The sequence below is a fragment of the Oncorhynchus keta genome, chromosome 35, assembly GCF_023373465.1.
Source record: "Oncorhynchus keta strain PuntledgeMale-10-30-2019 chromosome 35, Oket_V2, whole genome shotgun sequence".
NCBI lineage: Eukaryota > Metazoa > Chordata > Actinopteri > Salmoniformes > Salmonidae > Oncorhynchus > Oncorhynchus keta.
The window spans coordinates 31485657-31512192 of NC_068455.1; the positions used below are offsets into that span (position 1 = coordinate 31485657).

A 26536-nucleotide genomic window follows, 5' to 3' on the forward strand; every position below is an offset into this window, starting at 1 on the left:
CAAAATAATTACAATTTAGCATTAACACCGGAGTGATAGATGTGCAGATGATGATGTGCAAGTAGACATACTGGGGTTCAAATGAGCAAGAGGATAAATAACAATATGGTGATGAGGTAGTTGGGTGTGCTTTTTACAGATTGGCTGTGTACAGGTACAGTGATCTGTAAACTTCTCTGACAGCTGATGCTTAAAGTTAGTGAGGGCCAAAGTAAGTGTTGGCTTTGGGGATGAACAGTGAATTATACCTGCTGGAGTGTGTGTTGTGTGTTGCTATGGTGACCAGTGAGATGAGATAAGGCAGAGCTTTACCTAGCAGAGACTTATAGATGACCTGGAGCCAGTTGGTTTGACAACGAATATGTAGTCAGGGCCAGAGAGCATACAGGTCGCAGTGGTGGATAGTATATGGGGCTTTGGTGACAAAAGGATGGCACTGTGATAGACTGCATCCAGTTTGTTGAGTAGAGTGTTGGAAGCTATTTTGTAAATGACATCACCGAAGTCAAGGATCGGTAGGATGGTCAGTTTTACGAGGGTATGTTTGGCAACATGAGTGAAGGAGGCTTTGTTGCGAAATAGGAAGCCGATTCTAGATTTAATTTTGGAGATGCTTAATGTGAGCCTGGAAGGAGAGTTTACAGTCTAACCAGACACCTAGGTACTTGTAGTTGTCCACAAATTCTAAGTCAGAACCATCCAGAGTAGTGATGCTAGGGTGGGAGGGTGAGGGCAGCAATCGGTTGAAGAGAATGCACTTTGTTTTACTTGCATTTATGAGCAGTTGGAGGCCTCGGAAGGAGTGTTGTATGGCATTGAAGCTCGTCTGGAGGTTTGTTAGCATAGTGTCCAAAGAAGGGCCAGGTGTATACAGAATGGTGTCGTCTGCGTAGAGGTAGATCAAATAATCACCCGCAGCAAGAGCGACATCATTGATATATACAGAAAAAGAGTCGGCCCGAGAATTGAACCCTGTGGCACCCCCATAGAGACTGCCAGAGGTCCGGACAACAGGCCCTCCGATTTGACACACTGAACTCTATCTGAGAAGTAGTTGGTGAACCAGGCGAGGCAGACGTTTGAGAAGCCAAGGCTATTGAGTCTGCCGATAAGAATGTGGTGATTGACAGAGTCGAAAGCCTTGGCCAGGTCAATGAAGACGGCTGCACAGTACTGTCTTTTATCAATGGAGGTTATGATATCGTTTAGGACCTTGGTGCACCCATGACCAGCTCTGAATCCAGATTGCGTAGTGTAGAAGGTATGGTGGGATTCTAAATGGTTAACTTGTGTTTTAAAGATTTTAGAAAGGTAGGGCAGGATGGAAATAGGTCTATAAAAGTTTGGGTCTAGAGTGTCACCCCCTTTGAAGAGGGGGATGACTGCGGCAGCTTTCTAATCTTTGGGGATCTCAGACGATTACATTTTTAAAAAAATGTTACCTTTATTTAACTAGGCAAGTCAGTTAAGAACAAATTCTTATTTTCAATGACAGCCTAGGAACAGTGGGTTAACTGCCTGTTCAGGGGCAGAATGACAGATTTGTATCATGTCAGCTCGGGTGTTTGAACTTGCAACCTTCCGGTTACTAGTCCAACACTCTAACCACTAGGCTACCCTGCCGCTACTCAACCTCTCTCTCGACGATATGAGAGAGAGGTTGAATAGGCTAGTAATAGGGGTTACAACAATTTCGGCAGATAATTTTAGGAAGAGAATGTCCATAGACCTGGATAGTATGACATAACTCTGCAGGCTATCTCGACAGTAGATTGCAATTCTGTCCCCTTTAGCAGTTCTGTCTTGACGGAAAATGTTGTATTTGGGGTTGGAAATTTCAGAATTTTTGGTGGCCTTCCTAAGCCAGGATTCAGACACGTCTAGGACATCAGGGTTGGTGAAGTGTGCTAAAGCAGTGAATAAAGCAAACTTAGGGAGGAGGCTTCTGATGTTAACATGCATGAACCCAAGGCTTTTACGTTTGCAGGAGTCAGCAAATGAGAGCACCTGGGGACACACAGGGCATGGGTTAACCTCTAAATCCCCATAAGGCTAGGGTAAGTGGACGAGGCTGTGTCTTTTAAGTGTTTGGACCGAAACCCCAAAGTGCTCATGAGTAGAATGGACACTTTTTCTGACAGAAATTGTTTATGATGCAATAAATGATAGGAGTACACACCAAACAAAAACATTGTTGTTCATTTAAGCTTGTAAAAAATACAAATAAATCACATATCTTATAGCAATACCTGTAATTATTCTTTGTATGATAACTATTATAGAATATATAAATAATTGTGCACATTTTCCCTCACTTTCACCCAAATTATATATTTACAAAGTATACAGGACGGGACTCTTATTCTGAAGGATTCCAAAATCCGTGACTCCAAAAGTACGTATTCTTGCATGTGTCACAGCGGTGTAACTTGCAAGCGTATATTAAACCAAAGCATCTGAGCGCTTTAGATTTTTTTTGTATATTAACTTTAGCGATTTTGAATTCACTGTCTGCATATTTACTTGTTACTCCATTTCATTTAATATTTACGTTGTTAGTTAGTACTGGTTAAGATAGCCTTGAACTAGGCTATTCGCTAATGCTAACCAGCTAACGTTAGCTACATCCCCGAACATGACAAGCTACTCCTTCCCTGCTAATGAAGATGTCTGCTGGATGGAGAAAGAAGCTCTGGGTGTGAACATTGTCGTGAAAGAAGAAGAGAACAATATTACAGCGAAAGGAGAGGAAGGGGTAATTACTATCACAGTGAAAGAAGAGGAAAAAGTGGCTTTCGGGATAAAAGAGGAGGAAGACTATGTTACAGTGAAAGGAGAGGATGTAGCTTTTGGAGTGAAAGAGGTGGAGGATGTTGTAGTGAAAGAAGATGATGCCGTTTTTGGAGTGAAAGAGGAGGAGATAACCGTCACAGTGATAGGAGTGGAAGAAGCTTTCAAGGTGAAAGAGGAGGATGTTTCTGTGAAGGAAGAAGAGGACGTTTTTGGAATGAAAGGGGAGATTGAGGGATTAAAGGAAGAGGGGAAGACTGTCACAGTTAAAGAAGAGGATGAAGAAAAAGAGGAGACTAAATATCTGATTAACACCAGTAAGTAGCCAGACTGTCCTAAAAACAGGGGCACAAAATCTGTCTTAAGTTGTTGAACTAATGTGTGGTTTTAAAGTGGCACATTACTTAAATTCTACACTTGAATATGTTATGTACTGGCTACAAAGAGTGAGGGCCACCAACAAAACGTTAATGGATCGAATGTGTACCATTTATATTTTCATTGTTTTGATTTTTAATTTTAAGATACCTTGAAGCATCAAAAAAATATTTTTGAAATTATCTGATGTAAAATAGTTTTTGGCCTAACTGCTATCAGCCCATACAAACACATTGAATAGCAGATTCACTACATGGACGTGCAGTACATTCTGGGTGATTCTGGGACAGACAACCGACCAACCAGCACAGGGTGTATTGGGCTTTCCTCATACACTTGAGGAGGACTATAGTCTCCGGTTACAGCAGTGGCTACAGGCAGAACATCACTACCGGTTTGGGTCTAGAGTGTCTCCCCCTTTGAAGAGGGAATGACCGCGGCAGCTTTCAATCTTTAGGAATCTCAGACGATACGAAGTGAGGTTGAACAGGCTAGTAATAGGGGTTGCAGCAATTTTGGCAGATAATTTTTTAGAAAGAGCGGGTCCAGATTGCCTAGCCCGGCTGATTTGTAGGGGTCCAGATTTTGCAGCTATTTCAGAACATCAGCTCTCTGGATTTGGGTGAAGGAGAAATGGGGAGGCTTGGGCGAGTTGCTGTGGGGGGGTGCAGGGCTATTGATCGGGGTAGGGGTAGCCAGGTGGAAAGCATGGCCAGCCGTAGAAAAATGATTATTGAAATTCTCAATTATAGTGGATTTATCAGTGGTGACAGTGTTTCCTAGCCCCAGTGCAGTGGGCAGCTGGGAGGCGGTGCCCTTATTCTCCATGGACTTCACAGTGTACCAGAACTTTTTAGAGTTTGTGCTACAGGATGAAAATGTATGCTTGAAAAAGCTAGCCTTAGCTTTCCTAACTGCCTGTGTATATTGGTTCCTAACTTTCCTGAAAAGTTGCGTATCACGGGTGCTATTCGATGCTAATACAGAACGCCACAGGATGTTTTTGTGCTGGTCAAGGGCAGTCAGGTCTGGAGAGAACCAAGGGCTATATCTGTTCCTGGTTCAATTTGTTTTGAATGGGGCATTTTTATTTAAGATTGTGAAGAAGACACTTTTAAAGAATAACCAGGCATCCTCTACTGACGGGATGAGGTCAATATCCTTCCAGGATACCCGGGCCAGGTCAATTAGAAAGGCCTGCTCGCTGAAGTGTTTGAGGGGTGGTCGTTTGACCGCAGGCCATTACAGATGCTGGCAATGAGGCAGTGATCGCTGAGATCTTGGTTGAAAACAGCAGAGGTGTATTTGGAGTGCAGGTTGGTTCGGATGACATCTACGGATTTGGTGTTGTACATGGTGGGTTCATCCATAATTTGTGTGAGATTGAGGGCATCAAACTTAGATTGTAGGATGGCCGGGGTGTTAAAACTTCTTAGGGCTGAGATCCCGTTAACGGGATCGATATGTCAACAGCTAGTGAAATTGCAGGGCGCCAAATTCAAACAACAGAAATCTCATAATTAAAATTCCTCAAACATGCAAGTATCTTATACCATTTTAAAGGTAATCTTGTTGTTAGTCCCACCACAGTGTCCGATTTCAAATAGGCTTTACAGCGAAAGCACCACAAACGATTATGTTCGGTCAGAGCCAAGTCACAGAAAAACACAGCTATTTTTTTCCAGCCAAAGAGGGGAGTCACAAAACTCAGAAATAGAGAGAGAATTAATCACTAACCTTTGATAATCTTCATGTTCATGACTTCATGTTACACAATACATGTATGTTTTGTTCGATAAAGTTCATATTTATATAAAAAAATCTCAGTATACATTGGCGCGTTATGTTCAGTATTTCCAAAAACATCCGTTGATTTTGCAGAGCGCCACATCAATTTACAGAAATACTCATTATAAATGTTGATGAAAATAAGTGTTATGCATGGAATTATAGATACACTTCTCCTTAATGCAACCGCTGTGTCAGATTTCAAAAAAGCTATACGGAAAAAGCAAACCATGCAATAATCTGAGTACGGCGCTCAGAGACCCAACAAGCCAAAAAGATATCCGCCATATTGTGCAGTCAACAGAAGTCAGAAATAACATTATAAATATTCACTTACCTTTGATGATCTTCATCAGAATGCACTCCCAGGAATCCCAGTTCCACAATAAATGTTTGATTTGTTCGATAATGTCCATAATTTATGTCCAAATAGCTACTTTTGTTAGCGCGTTTTGTAAACAAATCCAACCTCACGAAGCGCATTCACTAGTTGCAGACGAAATGTCAAAAAGTTCCGTTACAGTCCGTAGAAACATGTCAAACGATGTATAGAATCAATCTTTAGGATGTTTTTAACATAAATCTTCAATAATGTTTCAACCGGAGAATTCCTTTGTCTTCAGACAAGCAATGGAACGACAGCTACCTCTCACGTGAACGAGCATCACGAGCTCAAAGCATTCTGCCAGACCTCTGACTCATTCCCCTCTCATTCGGCCCCACTTCACAGTAGAAGCATCAAACTAGGTTCTAAAGACTGTTGACATCTAGTGGAAGCCGTAGGAAGTGCAACATGACCAATATCCCACTGTATCTTCAATAGCGGCTGAGTTGGAAAAACTACAAACCTCAGATTTCCCACTTCCTGGTTGGATTTTTTCTCAGTTTTTTTTTCAGGGGGCAATTCACGTATGGTGTCCAGGGCACAGCTGGGGGCAGAGGGTGGTCTATAGCAAGCGGCAACGGTGAGAGACTTGTTTCTGGAAAGGTGGTCAGGATTCAGACACGGCTAGGACTTCCTGTTTGGCAGAGTGTTTTAAAAGCAGTGAATAAAACAAACTTAGGGAGGAGGCTTTTGATGTTAACATGCATGAAATCAAGGCTTTTACGGTTACAGAAGTCAACAAATGAGAGCACCTGGGGAGTAGGAGTGGAGCTAGGCACAGCCGGGCCTGGATTAACCTCTACATCACCAGAGGAACAGAGGAGGAGTAGGATAAGGGTATTGCTAAAGGCTATCAGAACTGGTCGTCTAGTATGTTCGGAACAGAGAGTAAAAGGAGCCGGTTTCTGTTCATGATAGAATAGATTCAATGCATAATGTACAGACAAAGGTATGGTAGGATGTGAATACATTGGAGGTAAACCTAGGCATTGAGTAATGATGAGGGAGATATTGTCTCTAGAGATGTTTAAACCAGGTGATGTCACCGCATATGTGGGAGGTGGAACTAAATGGTTGGTTAACTTCTTGGTGACGGGGGCAGTATTGAGTCGCTTGGATGAATAAAATGCCCAGAGTAAACTGCCTGCTACTCTGTCCCAGATGCTAATATATGCATACTATTATTAGTATTGGAAAGAAAACACTCTGAAGTTTCTAAAACTGTTTGAATGATGTCTGTGAGTATAACATAACTCATATGGTAGGCGAAAACCTGAGACAAATCCAACCAGGAAGTGGAAAATCTGAGGTTTGTAGTTTCATTTAAGTGAATATGCTGTGTAGATTGCACTTCCCAAGGCTTCCAGCAGATGGCAACAGTCTTTATAAAGTTGTTTGAGGCTTCTATTGTGGAAGGGTGTCGAATAAGAGCTGTTTCAACAAGTGGACTAGGCTGAGGCCAATCAGTTGTTTACTACGCGGGCGCGCCGTTCCTTCTTTTTCCTCTGTAATGAATACGCTATTGTCCGGTTGGAATATTATTGAAGATTTATTATAAAAAGACCCTAAGGATTGATTGTAAACATCGTTTGACATGTTTCTACAAACTGTAATGGAATTCTTTTGACTTGCGTTTGGATTTTGCGCTCGCACATAGTTTCTTTGGAATAATGAACTAAACGCGTGAACTAAAAGGAGGTATTTGGACATAAATATGGACGTAATCGAACAAAACAAACATTTCTTGTGGAAGTGGGAGTCCTGGGAGTGCATTCCGACAAAGATCAGCAAAGGTAAGTGAAGATTTATAATGCTATTTATGACTTTTGTTGACTCCACAATTTGGCGGGTAACTGTATGGCTTACTTTTGTGGCTGAACGCTGTTGTCAGATTATTGAATATTGTGCTTTTGTCGTAAAGCTTTTTTGAAATCTGACGCAGCGGTTGCATTAAGAACAAGTTTATCTTTAATCTATGTAAAACATGTATCTTTCATCAAAGTTTATGATGAGTATTTGTGTTATTTGATGTGGCTCTCTGCAATTTCTCCGGATGTTTTGGAGGCATTTCTGAACATGGCGCCAATGTAAACTGAGGTTTTTGGATATAAATATGAACTTGATCGAACAAAACATACATGTATTGTGTAACATTGAGTCCTGGGAGTGTCTTCTGATGAAGATCGTCAAAGGTTAGTGATTAATGTTATCTATATTTCTGCTTTTTGTGACACCTTCTTTGGTTGGAAAATGGCTGAATGCTTTCTGTGACTAGTTGCTGACCTAACATAATGATTTGTTCTGCTTTCGCCGAAAAGCCTTTTTAAAATCGGACAATGTGGTTGCATTAACGAGTAGTGTATCTTTAAAATGGTGTAAAATACTTGTATGGTTGAGGAATTTTAATCCTGAACCATCTGTTGTTTTGAATTTGGCACCCTGCAATTTCACTGGCTGTTGGCGAGGTGGGACGCTTGCATCCGGAACGATCCCAGAAAGGTTAAGGCATATTGAGCAGGGCTCGAGGCTCTACAGTGAAATAAGACAATAATCACTAACCAGGACAGTAATGGACAATGCATATTGATATTAGGGAGAGGCATGCGTAGCCGGGTGATCACAGGGGTCCAGTGAGTGGTTGGGCTGGCGACATGGCGATTCAGAAAGCTAGCAAGCCGGGGCTAGCAAGCTAGCAGAAGGGCCTTAGAGGGACGTCTCGACGGAGGAAAGTCTGTTTTAGCCTCCGTGTGCGGTGATGTCGATAGACCAGTCGTGATGGATTAGTAGGGTTCTGAGTTGCAGAGGGGTCCAAGTCCAATTGGCAAAATAGGTATAATGGCCCAAGATATTGTCTGATGGATCTATTCAGCTAACAGTCCAATATGCTCTGGACGGCTAGCAGATGGGCATTCAGGGGACGTTGTGATGTAGGGGACAGTTGAGTACCCCCTCGAGCAGATTACGTCATAGTCCAGTCGTGAAGGATCGGCGGGGTTCCGTGCCCCATACTGGCAGTAGAAGGGGTCCGGGTATTGTAGCCCAGGAGTGGCTGATGGGCCACTTCAGCTAGCTGGGTGAATGGGCCTAGCATGGGCTAGCTCCAGGCTAATTGGTGCTTGCTTCGGGACAGACGTTAGCCAGGAGTAGTCACTCGGATAGCAGCTAGCTAGCTGCGATGATCCAGGTGAAAAGGGCAGCAAGGAAGCCACTTCTCTTCAGGAAAGTTCTAAAACTGGTCCTAGTACCCCTGCTTGGGAACCACTGATTTAGCCTATTAAACACAAACTATGTTTCAAGTGAGAATTAGGTAAGTCTGATGGCAAAAAAATAATATTTGACTCATGTTTTATTTGAGCATAAGAAGTATTGACTTGCGCCAGTATTTATCTACACTGCTACATGGCAAAAAAAGTATATAACTACTCAAAAGACTTCTAGGGATGGGCACAGTTATTTGAATATTTAAAAAAATGCTTCGTCAAAAATGTAATTAAAATATCTATGTGCCTACGACGATAGACCATTTGGTACAGTTTTATGACCGTTTTTATGAGTGCGCCCCATAAAAAAGACCCACTGAACAATAAACGCAACATGTAACAATTTAAGATATCACTCAGTTACATTTCATAAGGAAATCAGTCAATTTAAATAAATTCATTAGGCCCTAATCTAACCCTAACAGGACACTTCAGAAATGCGGGTGCATGTTCACCACCACAATTGCAGCATTGAGGCTCAGCTGGCATATAATACTCCTCCTGTCTACATACACATGACCAAATAATTTACATTTATTTCACTCCATGGGAATCTCATATACCCAAATACACGTGAGACTCCAACTACCATGCTGGTCAGTCGTTGTGCACCAACCACTTGATCAGTGTCGCCTCAGTGTCTTCAGATATTTTTGTCAGATGTTACTATGGAATACAGAAGTATAATTACAATAATTTCATACGTAGCAAAGGCTTTTATTGACAATTACATTAAGTTGATGCAAAGAGTCAATATTTTCAGACCCTTCTTTTTCAAGACCTGTGCAATCCGCCCTGGCATGCTGTCAGTTAATTACTGGGCCACATCCTGACTGATGGCCGCCCACTCTTGCATAATCAATGCTTGGAGTTTGTCAGAATTTCTGAGTTTTTATTTGTCCACCCGCCTCTTGAGGATTGACCACAATTTTTCAATGGGATTAAGGTCTGGGGAGTTTCCTGGCCATGGACCCAAAATATCAATGTTTTATTCCCCGCGCCACTTAGTTATCACTTTTGCCCTATGGCAAGGTGCTCCATCATGATGGAAAAGGCATTGTTCGTCACCAAACGGTTCATGTATGGTTGGGAGAAGTTTCTCTCGGAGGATGTGTTGGTACCATTCTTTATTCATGGCTGTGTTCTTCGGCAAAATTGTGAGTGAGCCCACTTGGCAGAGAAGCAACCCCACAAATGAATGGTCTCAGGATGCTTTACTGTTGGCATGACACAGGATTGATGGTAGCGCTCACCTTGTCTTCTCCGGACAAGCTTTTTTTCCGGATGCCCAAACAATCAGAAAGGGGATTCATCAGAGAAAATTATTATACCCCAGTCCTCAGCAGTCCAATCCCTGTACCTTTTGCTGAATAGCAGTCTGCCCCTGATGTTTTTCCTGAAGAGAACTGGCTTCCTTGCTGCCCTTCTTGACAGCAGGCCATCCTCCAAAAGGCTTTGCCTCACTGTGCATGCAGATGGACTCACACCTACCTGCTGGCATTCCTGAGCAAGCTCTGTACTGGTGGTGCCCTGATCCCGCAGCTGAATCAACTTTAGGAGACAGTCCTGGCGCTTGCTGGCCTTTCTTGGGTGCCCTGAAGCCTTCTTCACAAGAATTGAGCCGCTCTCGTTGAAGTTCTTGATGATCTGATAAATGGTTGATTTAGTTGAAATCTTACTGACAGCAATATCCTTGCCTGTGAAGCCCTTTTTGTGCAAAGCAATGATGACGGTATGTGTTTCCTTCTAGGTAACCATGGTTGACAGAGGAAGAACAATGATTCCAATCACCGCCCTCCTTTTGAAGCTTCCAGTCTGTTAGTCAAACTCAATCACCATGACAGAGTGATCTCCAGCCTTGTCCCCGTCAACACTCACACCTGTGTTAACGAGAGAATCACTGACGTGATGTCAGCTGGTCCTTTTGAGGCAGGGCTGAAATGCAGTGGAAATGTTTTTTGGGGGATTCAGTTCATTTGCATGGCACTGAGGGACTTTGCAATTAATTGCTATTCATCTGATCATTCTTCATAACATTCTGGAGTATATGCAAATTGCCATCATACAAACTGAGGCAGCAGACTGTGGAAATGTATATTTGTGTAATTCTCAACTTTTGGCCACGACTGTACATGATTCCATATGTGTTATTACATAGTTCTGATGTCTTCGCTATTGTTCTACAATATAGAAAATAGTAAAAATAAAGAAAAACCTATGAGTGTTCTAAAACATTTGACCTTTAGTGTATAACAACAAATATTCCCATTCAAGTCAACATTCTCTGTGTGGATCAGCAACCATCTTTGTGGTACCATTTCAAAGTTGACGTTTAAATTGTATTGTCAGCCAAAATATGACACCCACCCTGTATTCAAGAGCATGTTGTCTCAACTGATGGCGCCACAACACAACCTCAGTTGATGTAAAATAGATTCTATGCTAAAACATACAAGTTTACGCAACTGGGGAAAAAAATGTTTTAATACAAATGATCAAATAGTTTGACAGCATTGTTTGTAAGATTTTAAAATTGTATCAATCTCAACCGTTGATCTTTTCCAGTGAAAAAGACATAGATGTCTCATGGTAAGCCAAATAGGGCAATGTTGAGCACCTTTTATTTCTTGAATGTTTTGGAATTCAGGTCCAAAAGGTAACTTTCTGAGCACTTCTACAATGGGCAAATATGTATGGAGGGTTTCGTTCAAATCAAAAGGTGTGCTATCAAAAAGTGATTGAATTCAAATGGATTTAATCCTACCCTGCTTGCAGGTAGGGTGCACACACGTTTTGGGGTATATATTACGCAGCGTTTATAAATTAAGCCCCAGGACATTTTAGCCAAAAACCTGGTTGCGTCTGCCAGGAGGCTGAAAGTTGTCCAGAAGTGGATCTTCCAGCAAGATGACAACCCCAAGCAAAGATCAAAATCCACAAAGAAGTTGTTAATTGACCACTAAGTCAACATTTTACAATGGTCTTCTCAGACACTGGACTTGAACCCAATTGAAAGGATGTTGAAAGTTCTAAGATTCCTACCAATCTCATGCAGATTCTGTGGGAAAACACACAAGAGAAATAAAAAGAAATGCCTAGCTTTTGGAAAGCAGTGTAAAAAGTGTGGGAAAGACAATCATTTTGTTGCAAAGTGCATGTGAAAGCAAGGGAAAGAAAAATCAGTGGATAAAGTGGCTGAGACAGACGAGAAATACAAGGAAATTCTGAGTGTTACTGCAGAGTGTGTAAACATTGTAAAATACACAACAGATGAGACCTAGTCAGTTTTTTTTCAGCAATGCTCATTGGCAAACAATTATTGAGATTTCAGTTAGATTGTGGAGCAAGCTGTAATATTATCCTGATAAATCTTCTGAACCCGGTCACTCAAATTTGAGAAAACAAAAAAAGTCTTAGTGATGTACAACAAGATCACACTAGAGCCACTGGGCAAATGCAAGATTAAACTGACAAACAGAGCCAATACTAGGCAGTAAAGCAGTTCAGGCCATGAACCTAGTGAAAGTGCAGTTTGAGAACAGTCTTGCTGTGGATAGCATTGAAACAGAGGGTCATTGGACTATGGAGAACATAAAAAAGGGAATATTCCGATCTCTTCACAGGAGAATCTACAAGTTTGAGATTGACCACAAGGTGGAGTCAGTGAAACTACCTAAAGGAAGAATAGTTCCAGTCACAATGATGAAGAGTTGAGCAGCCTTCAAGGCAGAAGGATTATTACACTGGTGGAGAAAAGCACAGACTGGATAAGCAGCCTTGTGATTGTTCAATTGTAAACTGAGAATATGTGTAGACTGCAGACCACTAAAGATAAGTCACTTTCCTCTACCAACAGTAGATGTAATTTTACTGGACCTATCAAAAGCAAGAGTATTCAGTGTGTGACTTCAAGAATGGTTTCTGGAATGTACAGCTAGAAGAAGAGTCAAGCTATCTGACTACATTCTCTACACTGTGGGAAATACAAATGAATGATGGAAGATGCCAATGGGGATTATCCCAGAAACCTGAAATGTTCCTAAGGAAATTGAGCGAAGCGTTGTAGGGTTTACCCGGAATACATGTCATGGCAGATTATATTTTGATTTCGGGAGAGGGTGATATGCTGGAGATGGCGAAAAGCAATGTCATACACTACTACTCGTTTCAAGATTAACCGAGTGTTCAAGATGGAATCATATTCAGAGGAGAAAGAGCAGTTATCCCAGACCCTCTGAGGTGAAATAACGAACTGGATTCACTCTTCTCACATTGGGATTGAAAGATTTCTCAGGAGGTCAAGAGAATGTGTATACTGGCAAGACATGAACAAACGGGTTAAGACATTCATAGAAAAGTGTTACATCTGCAGGTCTATGGATGCAAAACAACAAAAGGAGACACTTTGTCCACATCTGTAAACAGCCCATCTATCTACCTACCTCATCCCCATACAGTATTTATTTATTTATCTTGCTCCTTTGCACCCCAGTATCTACTTTCACATTCATCTTCTGCACATCTACCATTCCAGTGTTTAATTGCTATATTGTAATTACTTTGCCACCATGGCCTATTTATTGTCTTAACTTACCTCATTTGCACTCACTATATATAGATGTTTTGTTTTCTTTGTTCTACTGAATTATTAACTGTATGTTTAGTTTATTCCACGTGTAACTTTGTGTTGTTGTATTGTGTCGAATTGCTATGCCTTATCTTTGCCAGGTCGCAGATGCAAATGAGAACTTGTTCTCAACTAGCCTACCTGGTTAAATAAAGGTGAGAAAAATAAATGAAAAAAAAACATGAGCTCCCTAGCCGATCATGGAAAAAGGTAGGCACAGACCTGTTTACCTTTGACAACCGAGATGATCTGATTACAGTGGATTATTTTTCCTACTTATGGGAAATTGACTACAGTACCTACCTGACAAAGTCCACTACTGTGATCCGCAAGCTTAAATCACACTTTGCAAGGCAAGGGATACCTAACGTCTGTTTCTCTGATAATGGACCTCAGTATTCCCTCAAAGTAATGGGAAAGCAGAGTCCGCCATTAAGACGTCAAAACATCTGATGCTGAAAGCCAAAACAGCAGGCAAAGACCCTTACCTGGCTTCACTGGACCATCGCAATACCCCTTCGCAAGGACTGAACGCGAGCCCAGCTCAAAGACTGTCGAGTAGGAGAACCAGAACCCTTCTACCCATAAGGGACAGTCTTCTACAACCAGAGATAAAAACAAACAAGACAAGGTCTGATACATAACTCCCCAAAAAACAAGCAACCTACTATGACAGAAATGCTAAGGACATGGGAACATTGGATTTGAACACTTTCTCCTTCTCTCAATCTGTGGAACCACACACATTCTCAAGAAAAGCTACAGTGCTGAAATCTGTGGACGTCAGATACCAAGTTCAATTTGACACTGGAGGTATTCATAGGAGGAATCGTAGCCATCTCAGATGCGATCATAACTCAACCACAGAGCAAAGTCATCCTGGGACTGTTGGGACAAACAGACTGATGGAGACCATTTCAACTCCAGATAGTGCTACTGGTGACACACAAAACATTGTCACTACCAGATCAGGCCACACAGTAGTTAGACCAGAGTACCTGGAAGACTTTGAATATTGACTTCGAAAAACCAAAATGGACAGAAAATGTGTTTTTTAAATAAATAAAATGGAATAGAAAAGTGACAGCTGACCCTGAGGAAAAGGGGGGGTGAACATGTTTGAAACTTTTGTTTTATGTCACTGGAAGTGAATATATACTGAACAAAAATATAAACACAGCATGCAATAATTCCAAAGAGTTTACTGAGTTACAGTTCATAGAAGTAAATCAGTCAATTGAAATAAATTCACCTAATCTATGGATTTCACATGACTGGGCAGGAGGGCAGACATGGATGGGCCTGGGAGGGCATAGGCCCACCCACTTGGGAGCCAATCAGAATGAGTTTCCCACACGAGGGCATTATTACAGATATAAATACTCCTTAGCACCCCTCTCCCCCTCCTCAGACAGAAGATCCTACAGGGGGTTAAGCCGGATGTGGAGGTTCTGGGCTGGCATAGTTGCACGTGGCCTGTAGTTTGTGAGGCCATTTGGCTGTACTGCCAAATTCTCTGAAATGACATTGGAGAGGTGGCTTATGGTAGAGAAAACAACTTTAAAGTCTCAGGCAACAGCTCTGTTGGACATTCATGCAGTCTGCATGCCAATTGCAGGCCCCCTTAAAACTTGAAACATCTGTGGCATTGTGTTGTGTGACAAAACTGCACATTTTAGAGTGGTCTTTTATTGTCCCCAGCAGAAGGTGCACCTTCAGCAGAAGGTATCCCACACCTGTCAGGTGGATGGATTTTCTTGTCAAATGAGAAACAGGGATGTAAACAAATTTGGGCACAAAATGTGAGAGAAAAAAACATTTTGTGTAGGGAAATTTCTGGGATCTTTTATTTCAGCCTATGAAACACGGGACTGACACTTTACATGTTGCGTTTTATATTTTTGTCCAGTATATTATTTTTCCGTATTAATTGATATTGGGTAATTCTGACAGTTTTGAGACACTGTATACAGTTGTGTGATTATGTTGTTAAGGTCAGATTTCACACAAATAAGAGAAAGGATGTAACAATAGTATTGCTATGTGTTGCAGTGTGGACACTAATGTGAGCAGTAGATGGGGGGGCTTTACTTGGCTCATTGCTCTCTAGCGACTCCTTGTGGTATGCCAGGCGCCTGCAGGCTTACCTCGGTCGTCAGGTGAACGGTGTTTCCTCTGACACAGTTGTGCGGCTGGCTTTCTGGTTAAGTGGGCAGGTGTTAAGGACGCATGACTCGACCTTCGCCTCCCGAGCCCATTGGGGAGTTGCATTGATGAGACAAGATTGAGGATGAAAAGGGGGTGTGCGTCCTCCGAAACGCAATCCAACCAAGCCGCACTGATTCTTGACAAAATGCCCACTTAACCCAGAAGCCAGCCACACCAATGTGTCAGTAGAAACACCGTACACCTGGTAACCGTGTCAGCATGCACTGCGCCCGGCCTGCCACAGGAGTCGCTAGTGCGCAATGGGACAAGGACACCTCTGCCAGCCAAACCCTACCTAACCCGGATGACGTTGGGCCAATTGTGCGCTGCCCCATGGGTCTCCCGGTCGCGGCTGGCTGTGACAGAGCCTGGACTCGAACCCAGAATCTTTAGCAGCACAGCTAGCACTACGATGTAGTGCCTTTGACCACTGCGCCACTCAGGAGGCCTCGCTTTGAAAGTATCTGCCTGCCCCTGTTTCGCTGTCGGCTGCTGTGTGAGCCAGCCACTTTCACTCCCTCCCACTGTGGGAACAGAGAATTATTTTATTTATTTTTTATTTTACCTTTATTTAACTAGGCAAGTCAGTTAAGAACATATTCTTATTTTCAATGACGGCCTAGGAACAGTGGGTTAACTGCCTGTTCAGGGGCAGAACGACAGATTTTTACCTTGTCAGCTCGGGGATTTGAACTTGCAACCTTCCGGTAACTAGTCCAACTCTCTAACCACTAGGCTACCCTGCCGGAATGATACAGATTAGTAAACAGCAATATCAGGCTGAAGCTCGACATTATTTGTTTTGTAGAATCTCAATGGTGTTATAAGGTCCTTTAGGTGTTTTGTTATTAGATAAGAAAGACTTAAAATAGTTTTGATACCATATCGTATAGCCTATCATAACAACCAACTCATGTCTAATGTCATGACATTTGGTTGTGATCTTGCATTTACATATCTTTTCAATCAATTAAGAGGACAGAATGAAGACAACGAATCCACATTTTGACTTGGATTAAATATTTTAAAAACTGGATTAAAACTCATAGAAGTGTTATTATCATGTGACGTTTTCATTCAGGTCTCTCTGTTTAACTAAATGCTGTTTGTCTTTGGCAGGACAGAGACCAGACTCTTGCTCTGACAGCGGGAAGAATCCTTCAGGGGAACCAGAACAAGAGAAGCCCAAACCAGCAAGACCACATCACTGCTCCCACTGCGGAAAGGGTTTTAGGTGGTTAGGGAAGCTGAAAGACCATGAAAGAATCCACACCGGAGAGAAGCCTTACCATTGCTCTCAGTGTGAGAAAAGTTTTATCCGGTTATGGGACCGGAATATGCATGAGAGGACACACACAGGAGTGAAGCCTTACCAATGCTCAAAATGTGTAAAACGTTTTGCTCAGTTGAGGGGCCTGAAAATGCATGAAAGGATACATACAGGGGAGAAGCCTTATCACTGCTCCCAGTGCGAAAATAGATTTTTTTCATCAGCGGGCCTGAAAAAACACGAGTGGACACACACAGGAACAAAACCTTACCTCTGCTCCCAGTGTGGAAAAGATTTTATCCACGCAGGTCAACTGAAAGATCATGAGAAAATACACACAGGAGAAAAGCCGTACCACTGCTCTCAATGTGGAAAGAGATTTATCAATGTATGGAACCTGAAAAAGCATGCAATCATACATACAGGAGAGAAGCCCTACCACTGCTCCCAGTGTGAAAAGAGTTATACCCAATCAGGGGACCTTAAATCACATGAGAGGACACACACAGGAGAAAGGCCATACCACTGTTCCCAGTGTGGTAAGAGCTTTACCCGGTTAAGGCAACTCAAAGAACACAAGAATAAACACACAGGGGAGAAGCCACACCACTGCGTTCAATGTGGAAAGACTTTTACCCGATTAGGGCAACTGAAAGAACATAAAATGATACATACAGGAGACAAGCCTTTCCAATGCTCCCAGTGTGGAAAAAGTTTCATCCAGTTAAAGACTCTGAAAAATCATGAGAGAACACACACCGGAGAGAAGCCTTACCACTGCTCCCAGTGTGGAAAGAGTTTTACTAAATTAGGGAACCTGAAAGTACATAAGAGAATACACACAGGAGAGAAGCCATTCCAATGCTCTCAGTGTGGAAAGAGTTTCATCCAGTTAGGGGACCTGAAAAGGCATAAAATAATACACAAAAGATAATGCTTACCTCTTCTCCGAGTGTTGAAATTGATATTTCACATCACACAGACTTAAAGTCAATCAAAGAACAAATCCAGAGGGAGCACGTGATGCCGCGGAGCTGAGCAGATGTTGACAAACCGAGCTCTTCAAAGTTATTCTATTTTTACCTAAATAACAACGTTGAAACAATATTCTAACATCGGCTGATAAATTGTCAAGTACCTTCCCAAAGAGCCCTGGACCTCCGACCGAGAGGCAAGAAGGACAACCAAAACGTTGTTGATTCCCAAGATAACGATAACGCTACAGCTAGCAAGATTAGCATTAGCCCTCATAACTCAGACGACAGTTCCAGACTGTTGCTCTCAGCAGCCTCTTGCGAGCCTGCCGACATGCTGGCTACTCTCCTCCAGGAAATTCAGGATGGTAACAAAGGTCTTTCTATGAAAATTGATAAGAAATCGGCTGAACACCATTCTTCCATTAACAACCTGAAATCCTCCATGAATGATCTCCTTTTGAGAATGACTGAGGCAGAGTTGCGCATTAGCACAGTTGAAGATACCATCGCTCGACATGACCAGGTCTTGATACAACTGCAAAAGGACAATGCCTACCTCAAAAACAATTAGATGGAGAGCCAGAGTAGACGTAGTAATATCCGTGTGGTGGGATTGAAAGAGGACAGCGAGGGCCGTGACCCGGTCCGTTTCTTCACTCAATGGATCCCGGAGGTCCTAGGCATAATCAACTTCACCAAGCCGCTGGAAATCGAACGCGCCCACAGAACATCAGCGCCGAAACCCCGGCCAGATGAGCCCCCACAAGCCGCCCTGATCAGGTTCCTCCGTTTCCAAGACCGAGAAAAGATACTGCAACTCGCAAGAGCCAAAGGGGACATCACCATCGATGGGAAGAGGGTCAGCCTTTTCCCGGATATGAGCGCGGATCTCGCCAGACGTCGCAAGCAGTTCAGACCTGCCGCCAAAGCACTGAAGGAGAAGAATATCACCGGCAACCTCATCCCCCCTTGCGGATGAAAGTTCAGTACAAAGGCCGAAGCCATCTCTTCAACACACCGTGAGAAGTGTACAAAAACACACCGGGAGAAGTGCACACATTTCTCAAAGAACTGAACAACGTCTGAGCCAGGACGGTCTCTCTGGGGGATAAAATGCAGTCTGTTTGTTTTCACTTATCCAGACTGAACTACTGATATCTTCCGGTCACCATAATTGATTTGTACATTTTCAACTAACCGTATCTTTCAGGGTTGAGTTTTATTACATTTACAGGAGAGTATATTTTGTTTTAGTCCATATCCACTGGGCGAAGCAAATAAGTGGGCTTAGGCCCACTGCTTTCCCCCTTATTTATGTTAATCTTTCGAAAAGAGACTCAAGCAGCCCTTACCGTGGGCAGTAAATATTCAGCCATAAATATCTATTCACAACGTTTGTTTTCAACTTAGAGAGCTCGCAGGTTTTAGTTTACGCCAAGGTTTAGCTAGTAAGAGCAAGATGGAAAGCGAGCAGCAACGTATCTCTACAAGTGTATTCATGTTTGATTGTTGAGATTTTTATTATTTATTATTTTATTTTTCCTTTTTTCTATGTTTATTGTTTCCTTCCTAAAGAGACACATAGGTCACTTCTGTGTTCAAACCAAAGTTGAAACATTTCCTAATTATCTACATATGATAGATTTCCATTCAGTTACATATTTGAAACCCAACCTATGCTTAATCCACTAAAATATGTCACATTCAACGTAAAAGCTCTTAACAGCCCGATTAAAAGGAAAAGAGTCTATACATACCGTAAGAAATTAAAGGCTGACATTGTGTTTTTACAAGAAACACATCTTTACAGTCAGTGAACACAAGAAATTGAAGAGGGAATGGGTAGGACAAGTTTTTGCTTCCTCTTTTAACTCCAAAGCAAGATGAACTGCAATTTTGATAAGTAGACACATCCCCTTCTGCATCAACAACACCATCGCTGATCCCTCTGGCAGGTTTTTTTGGTGCAGAGGCATATGTTTTCAGAGTCTTGGACCCTATTGAATATTTATGCTCCTAACTTCGATGACCATATGTTTATTCAGAATGTCTTCCTTCAGGTCACTCAAGCACCACCAGGATGGCTACTGGTTGGAGGAGATTTTAATTTTTGTTTAGATACAGTTCTTGATAGGTCCTTTGATAAACCCTCACTTCTTACCAAAGCCGGCAAGCTCACCATGTCATTCATGAAAAATCTCAATGTACTAGATATCTGGAGACAGTTGCACCCACAGGATAGGGACTACTCTTTTTATTCACACCCACACAAGACACACACACGCATAGATAACTTTTTACTTTCGACACAACTGTTTCATAGAGTGTGAGATTTCGAGTATTTCCCCAGATTGCTTAGTGACCATTCTCCTCTAGTATTATCAATCTCCATTCCTACCAAGGTAAATGGAGCATATAGATGGAGACTAAATTCTACACTCCTAAAGCAACCTGAATTTTGTGCATTCATCAAAGAGCAGATCAATATTTTTACTTTGACAAACAAACCCTCTGCTCCTGACAGTTTCATTCTTTGGGACACATTGAAGGCCTATCTGAGGGGACAGATAATTTCCTATACTAAAGGGCTGAAGTGAAAACACAGTGCGGAACCGAGTGCCCTTGAATCTGAAATCTCAGAGCTAGAGAACCTACCAAAGAGGCCCGACTAAAGATCTATACAGGCTTTTGGTAAATAAAAAACTTAAATATAATATTCTGAACACATATCAAGCTGAGAGGGCCATCACTAAATCAAAACAGCGTTATTACGAGCTTGGAGAGAAATCTCACAAAGTATTGGCATGGCAACTGAAAGCAGAGGAAAGTAAGAGGACAAATAATGCTATAGAAACTCTTACAAATGAGATATCTTTTGACCCTACTTAAATTAATAATACTTTTAAGAAATACTATGAAGACCGCTACACTTCCCAATCAAGCGATGATCTATCAGAGATCGACTCCTTACTCTCCCCTCTCAACCTCCCATGCCTGTCAGAGGAAGACAGAGTGTGCCTGAGTGAACACTTCAAAGTTCCTGAATTGTTGGAGGCCATTAAATCCTTACCTTCTAATAAATCTCCTGGGGAGGATGGCTTCCCTCCAGAGTTCTATAAAGAATTTAGGGAGCTGTTGGTCCCCTACCTTATGGAGGTACTTAAAGCCAGGGAAGACAACTGCTTTCCAGAGTCTTTCTCTCAAGCAGTGATTACTGTAATCCACAAGAAAGGGAAAAACCCGCTAAAGTGCCCCTCCTATAGACCAATCTCTCTCCTTAACACAGATTGTAAACTGGTCACCAAGATGCTATCTAAGAGACTGGAGTCATGTCTTCCCCTGTTGGTCAACCCAGATCAGACTGGCTTTATAATTAATAGATTGTCCTCCAATAATCTCAGAAGGTTCTTTGATATAATTCACCTTGCTAACAAAAACAAAATACCTAGTGTCGCAGTCTCCCTCGACGCTGAGGGTTGAATGGCCATACCTCTTTCGCGTCTTGGAAAAGTTCGGTTTAGGTACCGTGTTTGTAAATTTGATAAAATCACTCTACAAATCTCCTAATGCTAGATAAAAGCAAAATCTTACCGTTGTCTGTCTTTGACCATCATACCATCAAGCACAAGTTTCCTTTTAGATGGTCTCCTATGGGCTTTACATATTTGGGCATAATGGTGGATGGTAATCTGAACAACCTCTATAAACTCAATCTGGCCAGTTTGTTGCAAAAGGTGGAGGTTGACCTTTGTAAATTAATGGATTTACCTCTCACTCTACTGGGTAGAATCAATGTAATTAAAATGAAAGTCCTGCCCAGATTTCTATATCTGTTTCAATCTCTCCCTATCCCTGTTCCCGCAGCATTCTTTTCTTCTCTCGACAAGCTGACCAGACTGTTTATCTGGCACGGCAAAACCCCTAGGGTTGGCCTGGATAAACTGACCCTTGATTACAGTCAAGGGGGCTTAAACCTCCCCAGTTTTAGAATGTACTACTGGGCTGCACAGTCTGTCTATGTTTCTGGCTCAGAGGTTTGACAATTGTCCCTCTCCCTCATGGTTGAACATTGAAAAGCTTGAGGTAAATGATGACACTGGGGCAGAATTGTTTTACAAATGGGACAGAAAATCTATAAAAACCATCACAGACAACCCTTTAATCATACATTCTGTCCTGGCATGGTGCAAACTGCATGAGCTGTTCAGACGAGGGGGATTCCTTTCCCCTAAAACCCCTTTATGGAACAATAGATTGATTCCTATGTTTTTCCAGAATAGTAACTTTAGACCATGGTCTGATAAGGGGATCACTCTCCTGGAACATTGTTACGAGGGGGGAGTTCTTATGTCTTTTGATCAGCTAACAGGGACTTCTTTAGCTACCTACAACTATGAAACTTTATTAGGGTGACTTTCAAGGGACAATGGAACCTACCTAAGATGTCACCTATTGAACAACTCTGCCACGCAGACCAACCACTGTTCAAGACCATGTCCCGTGTTTACAATGCTCTTATGTCAGGACTAACACTGCCTGAGCTAGATAAACCCCGACTTAGTTGGGAAAAAGATCTGGGTATTGATCTTGATGAGGATCTATGGAGTGACCTATGCAGGGATGGTGTTACATCCACATTGAACTCCATCAGCTCTGTATGACCCCATCTAGACTGTTTCCTCATGGAATGCAATATAATCGGCGTCCAAAAATGCAGATTACCGATAGTTATGAAAACTTGATCGGCCCTAATTAATTGGTCGTCCCTAAATGATAGCTTTGAGGTTCGTAAGGATAGCGTAGCCAACAAATTGTCATCCAACATAACGTGTAGCGTAACTTAATTGAAAGTCATTACTTTAATACATTGCTCAACATTTGTCAGAATTAGTTAAAACAATGAATTAGTATCCGCTCTCGTCGGACTTTGGCTGGTTGTGAAGCCACGCCCCTTTCCTGAAGTATTGTGTTATGGGCCCGAAAAGTATGGAAATAGTGTCCACTATGTGTATACTTCGTATTTTGGTGAATGTAGTACAACATCCGGGAAATTCTGGCATACTATCTAAATCCATACTTTGACCAATAAGCATACTATATACTCAATTTACATCACAAATAATAGGGTTAGTGCGTTTTGTAGTAGGTGCCTGACACAGGAGGTTGTTTTGCCCCTTACTTAGGGAGGACGGGCTCACTGTAATGGCTGTAGTGGAATGATATCAAATACAGCCAACATATGGTTTCCATCTGTTTGATGCCATTCCATACTCTCAGTTCCAGACATTTTGAGCTGTCCAGCAGCCTCTTGTGTTGTCAGGTGCATCGGTTTGTGTAAAGAACTGCAACGCTGCTGGGGTTTTCGCACTCAACCATTTCCGGTGTCTATAAAGAATGGTACACTACCCAAAGGACATCCAGCCAACTTTACACAACTGTGGGAAGCATTGCAATCAACATGGGCCAGCATACCTGTGGAACGCTTTCAACACATTGTAGAGTCCATGCCCTGAGGAATTGAGGCTGTTCGGTAGGCAAAAGGGGTGGGTGCCACTCAATATTAGAAAGGTGTTCCTAATGTTTGGGATAGTCAGTGTAAATATACATGTTTTTTTATGTCTTAACATAAATGTAATATGGGAGTATGTGAGTTTCAACATAGATTATATCAGTTTCAATCTGGCTTTCCAATTGTTTACTTCTGAACAGTTAGTTCTGACCCGGTTCCAAACTAAACAATATTCCGGTTTATATGGTCCCTTTCTGTTCCATTTTAAACCTCAGAAATGTACTTTTAGCTTGACATTAAATTACTTCACCAATCACTGCGGATAGAGCAGCTTGCTATAGGTTGCAAGATGTGACAGAAATTTTGTGAGTGAGGAGAGAGCGATAATGATCAGCTTTGATATTGCACATTGTGGGTTCTATCAATGTAATTGTGTGCATCATTTCCAATCCCGTATATATTTTTAAAAACATTTTTTCCTTAATTTTTTCCCCCTAACGCTACCACCCCTCCCCTAATTAGGCTTGTACTTTCAGCTTATACATACAATATAAATTTTACGGACATTTTCCATGTTCTCTTTTAAAAAATGTTTTGTCCCACCCTTCAGCTACCCTCAACACCTCCCATCTATCTCTGAAAACCATCCAGTTTTGATTTCTAATCTACATATATTTTTCAACTGTGCTGTAATGTTTCACAAAAGTTCTGAACATTTCTATTCTCATAGTTTCTACAGATTGTAAATTAAAGATGAAAATGTTTACTAAGAGTATGATATTATTGATCAATGGACAATGGATTTTCAAGTCACCCAGCAGTGCTATTTGCAGAGTCAGCTCCAGGTAAATGTTGCAACTCTTCAGCCATCCCTGAACCTGCGACCAAAAACAAGCTGCAGTTCCAAAACAAGTGATCTAATGATTCTGTCTCTTCGCAGCAAAATCTGCAAACCTGGGATGGTTGTATCCCCCATATACAGTGGGGCAAAAAAGTATTTTGTCAGCCACCAATTGTGCAAGTTCTCCCACTTAAAAAGATGAGAGGCCTGTAATTTTCATCATAGGTACACTTCAACTATGACAGAAAAAATGAGAAGAAATCCAGAAAATCACATTGTAGGATTTTTAATGAGTTTATTTGCAAATTTGCTAATTATGGTGGAAAATAAGTATTTGGTCACCTACAAACAAGCAAGATTTCTGGCTCTCAAAGACCTGTAACTTCTTCTTTAAGTGGCTCCTCTGTCCTCCACTCGTTACCTGTATTAATGGCACCTGCTTGAACTTGTTATCAGTATAAAATACACCTGTCCACAACCTCAAACAGTCACACTCCAAACTCCACTATGGCCAAGACCAAAGAGCTGTCAAAGGACACCAGAAACAAAATTATAGACCTGCACCAGGCTGGGAAGACTGCATCTGCAATAGGTAAGCAGCTTGGTTTGAAGAAATCAGCTGTGGGAGCAATTATTAGGAAATGGAAGACATACAAGACCACTGATAATCTCCCTCGATCTGGGGCTCCACGCAAGATCTCACCCCGTGGGGTCAAAATGATCACAAGAACGAATGACCTGCAGAGAGCTGGGACCAAAGTAACAAAGCCTACCATCAGTAACACACTACGCCGCCAGGGACCCAAATCCTGCAGTGCCAGACGTGTCCCCCTGCTTAAGCCAGTACATGTCCAGGCCCGTCTGAAGTTTGCTAGAGAGCATTTGGATGATCCAGAAGAAGATTGGGAGATGAAACCAAAATATAACTTTTTGGTAAAAACTCAACTCGTCGTGTTTGGAGGACAAAGAATGCTGAGTTGCATCCAAAGAACACCATACCTACTGTGAAGCATGGGGGTGGAAACATCATGCTTTGGGGCTGTTTTTCTGCAAAGGGACCAGGAAGACTGATCCGTGTAAAGGAAAGAATGAATGGGGCCATGTATCGTGAGATTTTGAGTGAAAACCTCCTTCCATCAGCAAGGGCATTGAAGATGAAACGTGGCTGGGTCTTTCAGCATGACAATGATCCCAAACACACCGTCCGGGCAATGAAGGAGTGGCTTCGTAAGAAGCATTTCAAGGTCCTGGAGTGGCCTAGCCAGTGCCCAGATCTCAACCCCATAGAAAATCTTTGGAGGGAGTTGAAAGTCCGTGTTGCCCAGCAACAGCCCCAAAACATCACTGCTCTAGAGGAGATCTGCATGAAGGAATGGGCCAAAATACCAGTAACAGTGTGTGAAAACCTTGTGAAGACTTACAGAAAACGTTTTAACTCTGTCATTGCCAACAAAGGGTATATAACAAAGTATTGAGATAAACTTTAGTTATTGACCAAATACTTATTTTCCACCATAATTTGCAAATAAATTCATAAATAATCCTAAAATGTGATTTTCTGGATTTGTTTTCTCCTTTTGTCTGTCGTAGTTGAAGTGTACCGATGATGAAAATTACAGGCCTCTCTCATCTTTTTAAGTGGGAGAACTTGCACAATTGGTGGCTGACTAAATGCTTTTTTGCCCCACTGTATATATCATTCTATTGGTTGCAAGAATTTTGTATCGTATTCCTGATGGTGACTCCCGATAGTGGCTAATATTTAACATGATACAAATTGTAAAATAAATCTGAGAAAAGCCAGGTCTCTTTCATCCCTGCAAATTATCAGGACATAGAATTTAAGATTCTGAATAATGCCATAGCTATTTATAGCCTACTTCACTGTGGAAAATGGCCGCAATATGTCATGTTGATATGATTTTCAGTTTGCTTCCATATGACTGGTTTCACATTAGTGCCCAGGGATCATAAGGAAAATTATCAAAAAAAAGAAAGAAATATTGGGTCAAGAGCCATACGTCCTCCAAAACACAACCCTGCCGAGCCGCACTGCTTGCTTAACCTGGAAGCCAGACGCACCAATGTGTCAGAGGAAACACCATGCAATTGGTTACCATGTCAGCGTGCATGTGCCCAGCCAGCCACAAGGAGTTCCTAGATCGCGATGGGACAAGGACATCCAGGCCGGCCAAACCCACCTCTAACCCGGAAGACGCTGGGCCAATTGTGAACCTCCTCATGGGTCCCCCGGTCATGACACAGCCTGGGAATGAACCCCGGGTCTGTAGTGACACCTCTGCGCCACTCATGAGGCCCCAGTGCATGGAGAAAGTAGATACTTTTTTGACCTTATTCATTTTCCTTGATCTTGGAATTATTTTCGAAAATAATAAATTGTGTGGAAGACACACCTCAACCACACAATTTATTTTATCTCCACCCCAAACAAATAGCATAGCATGCTATTGTAACTGGTATGAAATGTCTAGCTAGTTAGCGG

General features: G+C 42.0%; 1 protein-coding gene across 2 annotated transcripts; it reads left to right on the forward strand.

The window, feature by feature from the left end:
* Positions 1 to 2380: 2380 nt before the first annotated feature.
* On the forward strand, positions 2381 to 24136 carry LOC118368342 (zinc finger protein OZF-like). Of its 2 annotated transcripts, none has more exons than XM_035752365.2 (2): positions 2381 to 3107; positions 16556 to 24136. In XM_035752365.2, the coding sequence occupies exons 1-2, from the start codon at positions 2636 to 2638 to the stop codon at positions 17638 to 17640; spliced, it is 1557 nt and encodes a 518-aa protein (XP_035608258.1). In that variant the 5' UTR covers positions 2381 to 2635; the 3' UTR covers positions 17641 to 24136. The 2 variants fall into 2 exon arrangements, with proteins under 2 accessions (XP_035608258.1, XP_035608259.1); XM_035752366.2 differs by lacking the exon at positions 16556 to 24136 and adding an exon at positions 10352 to 11671.
* Positions 24137 to 26536: the final 2400 nt, after the last annotated feature.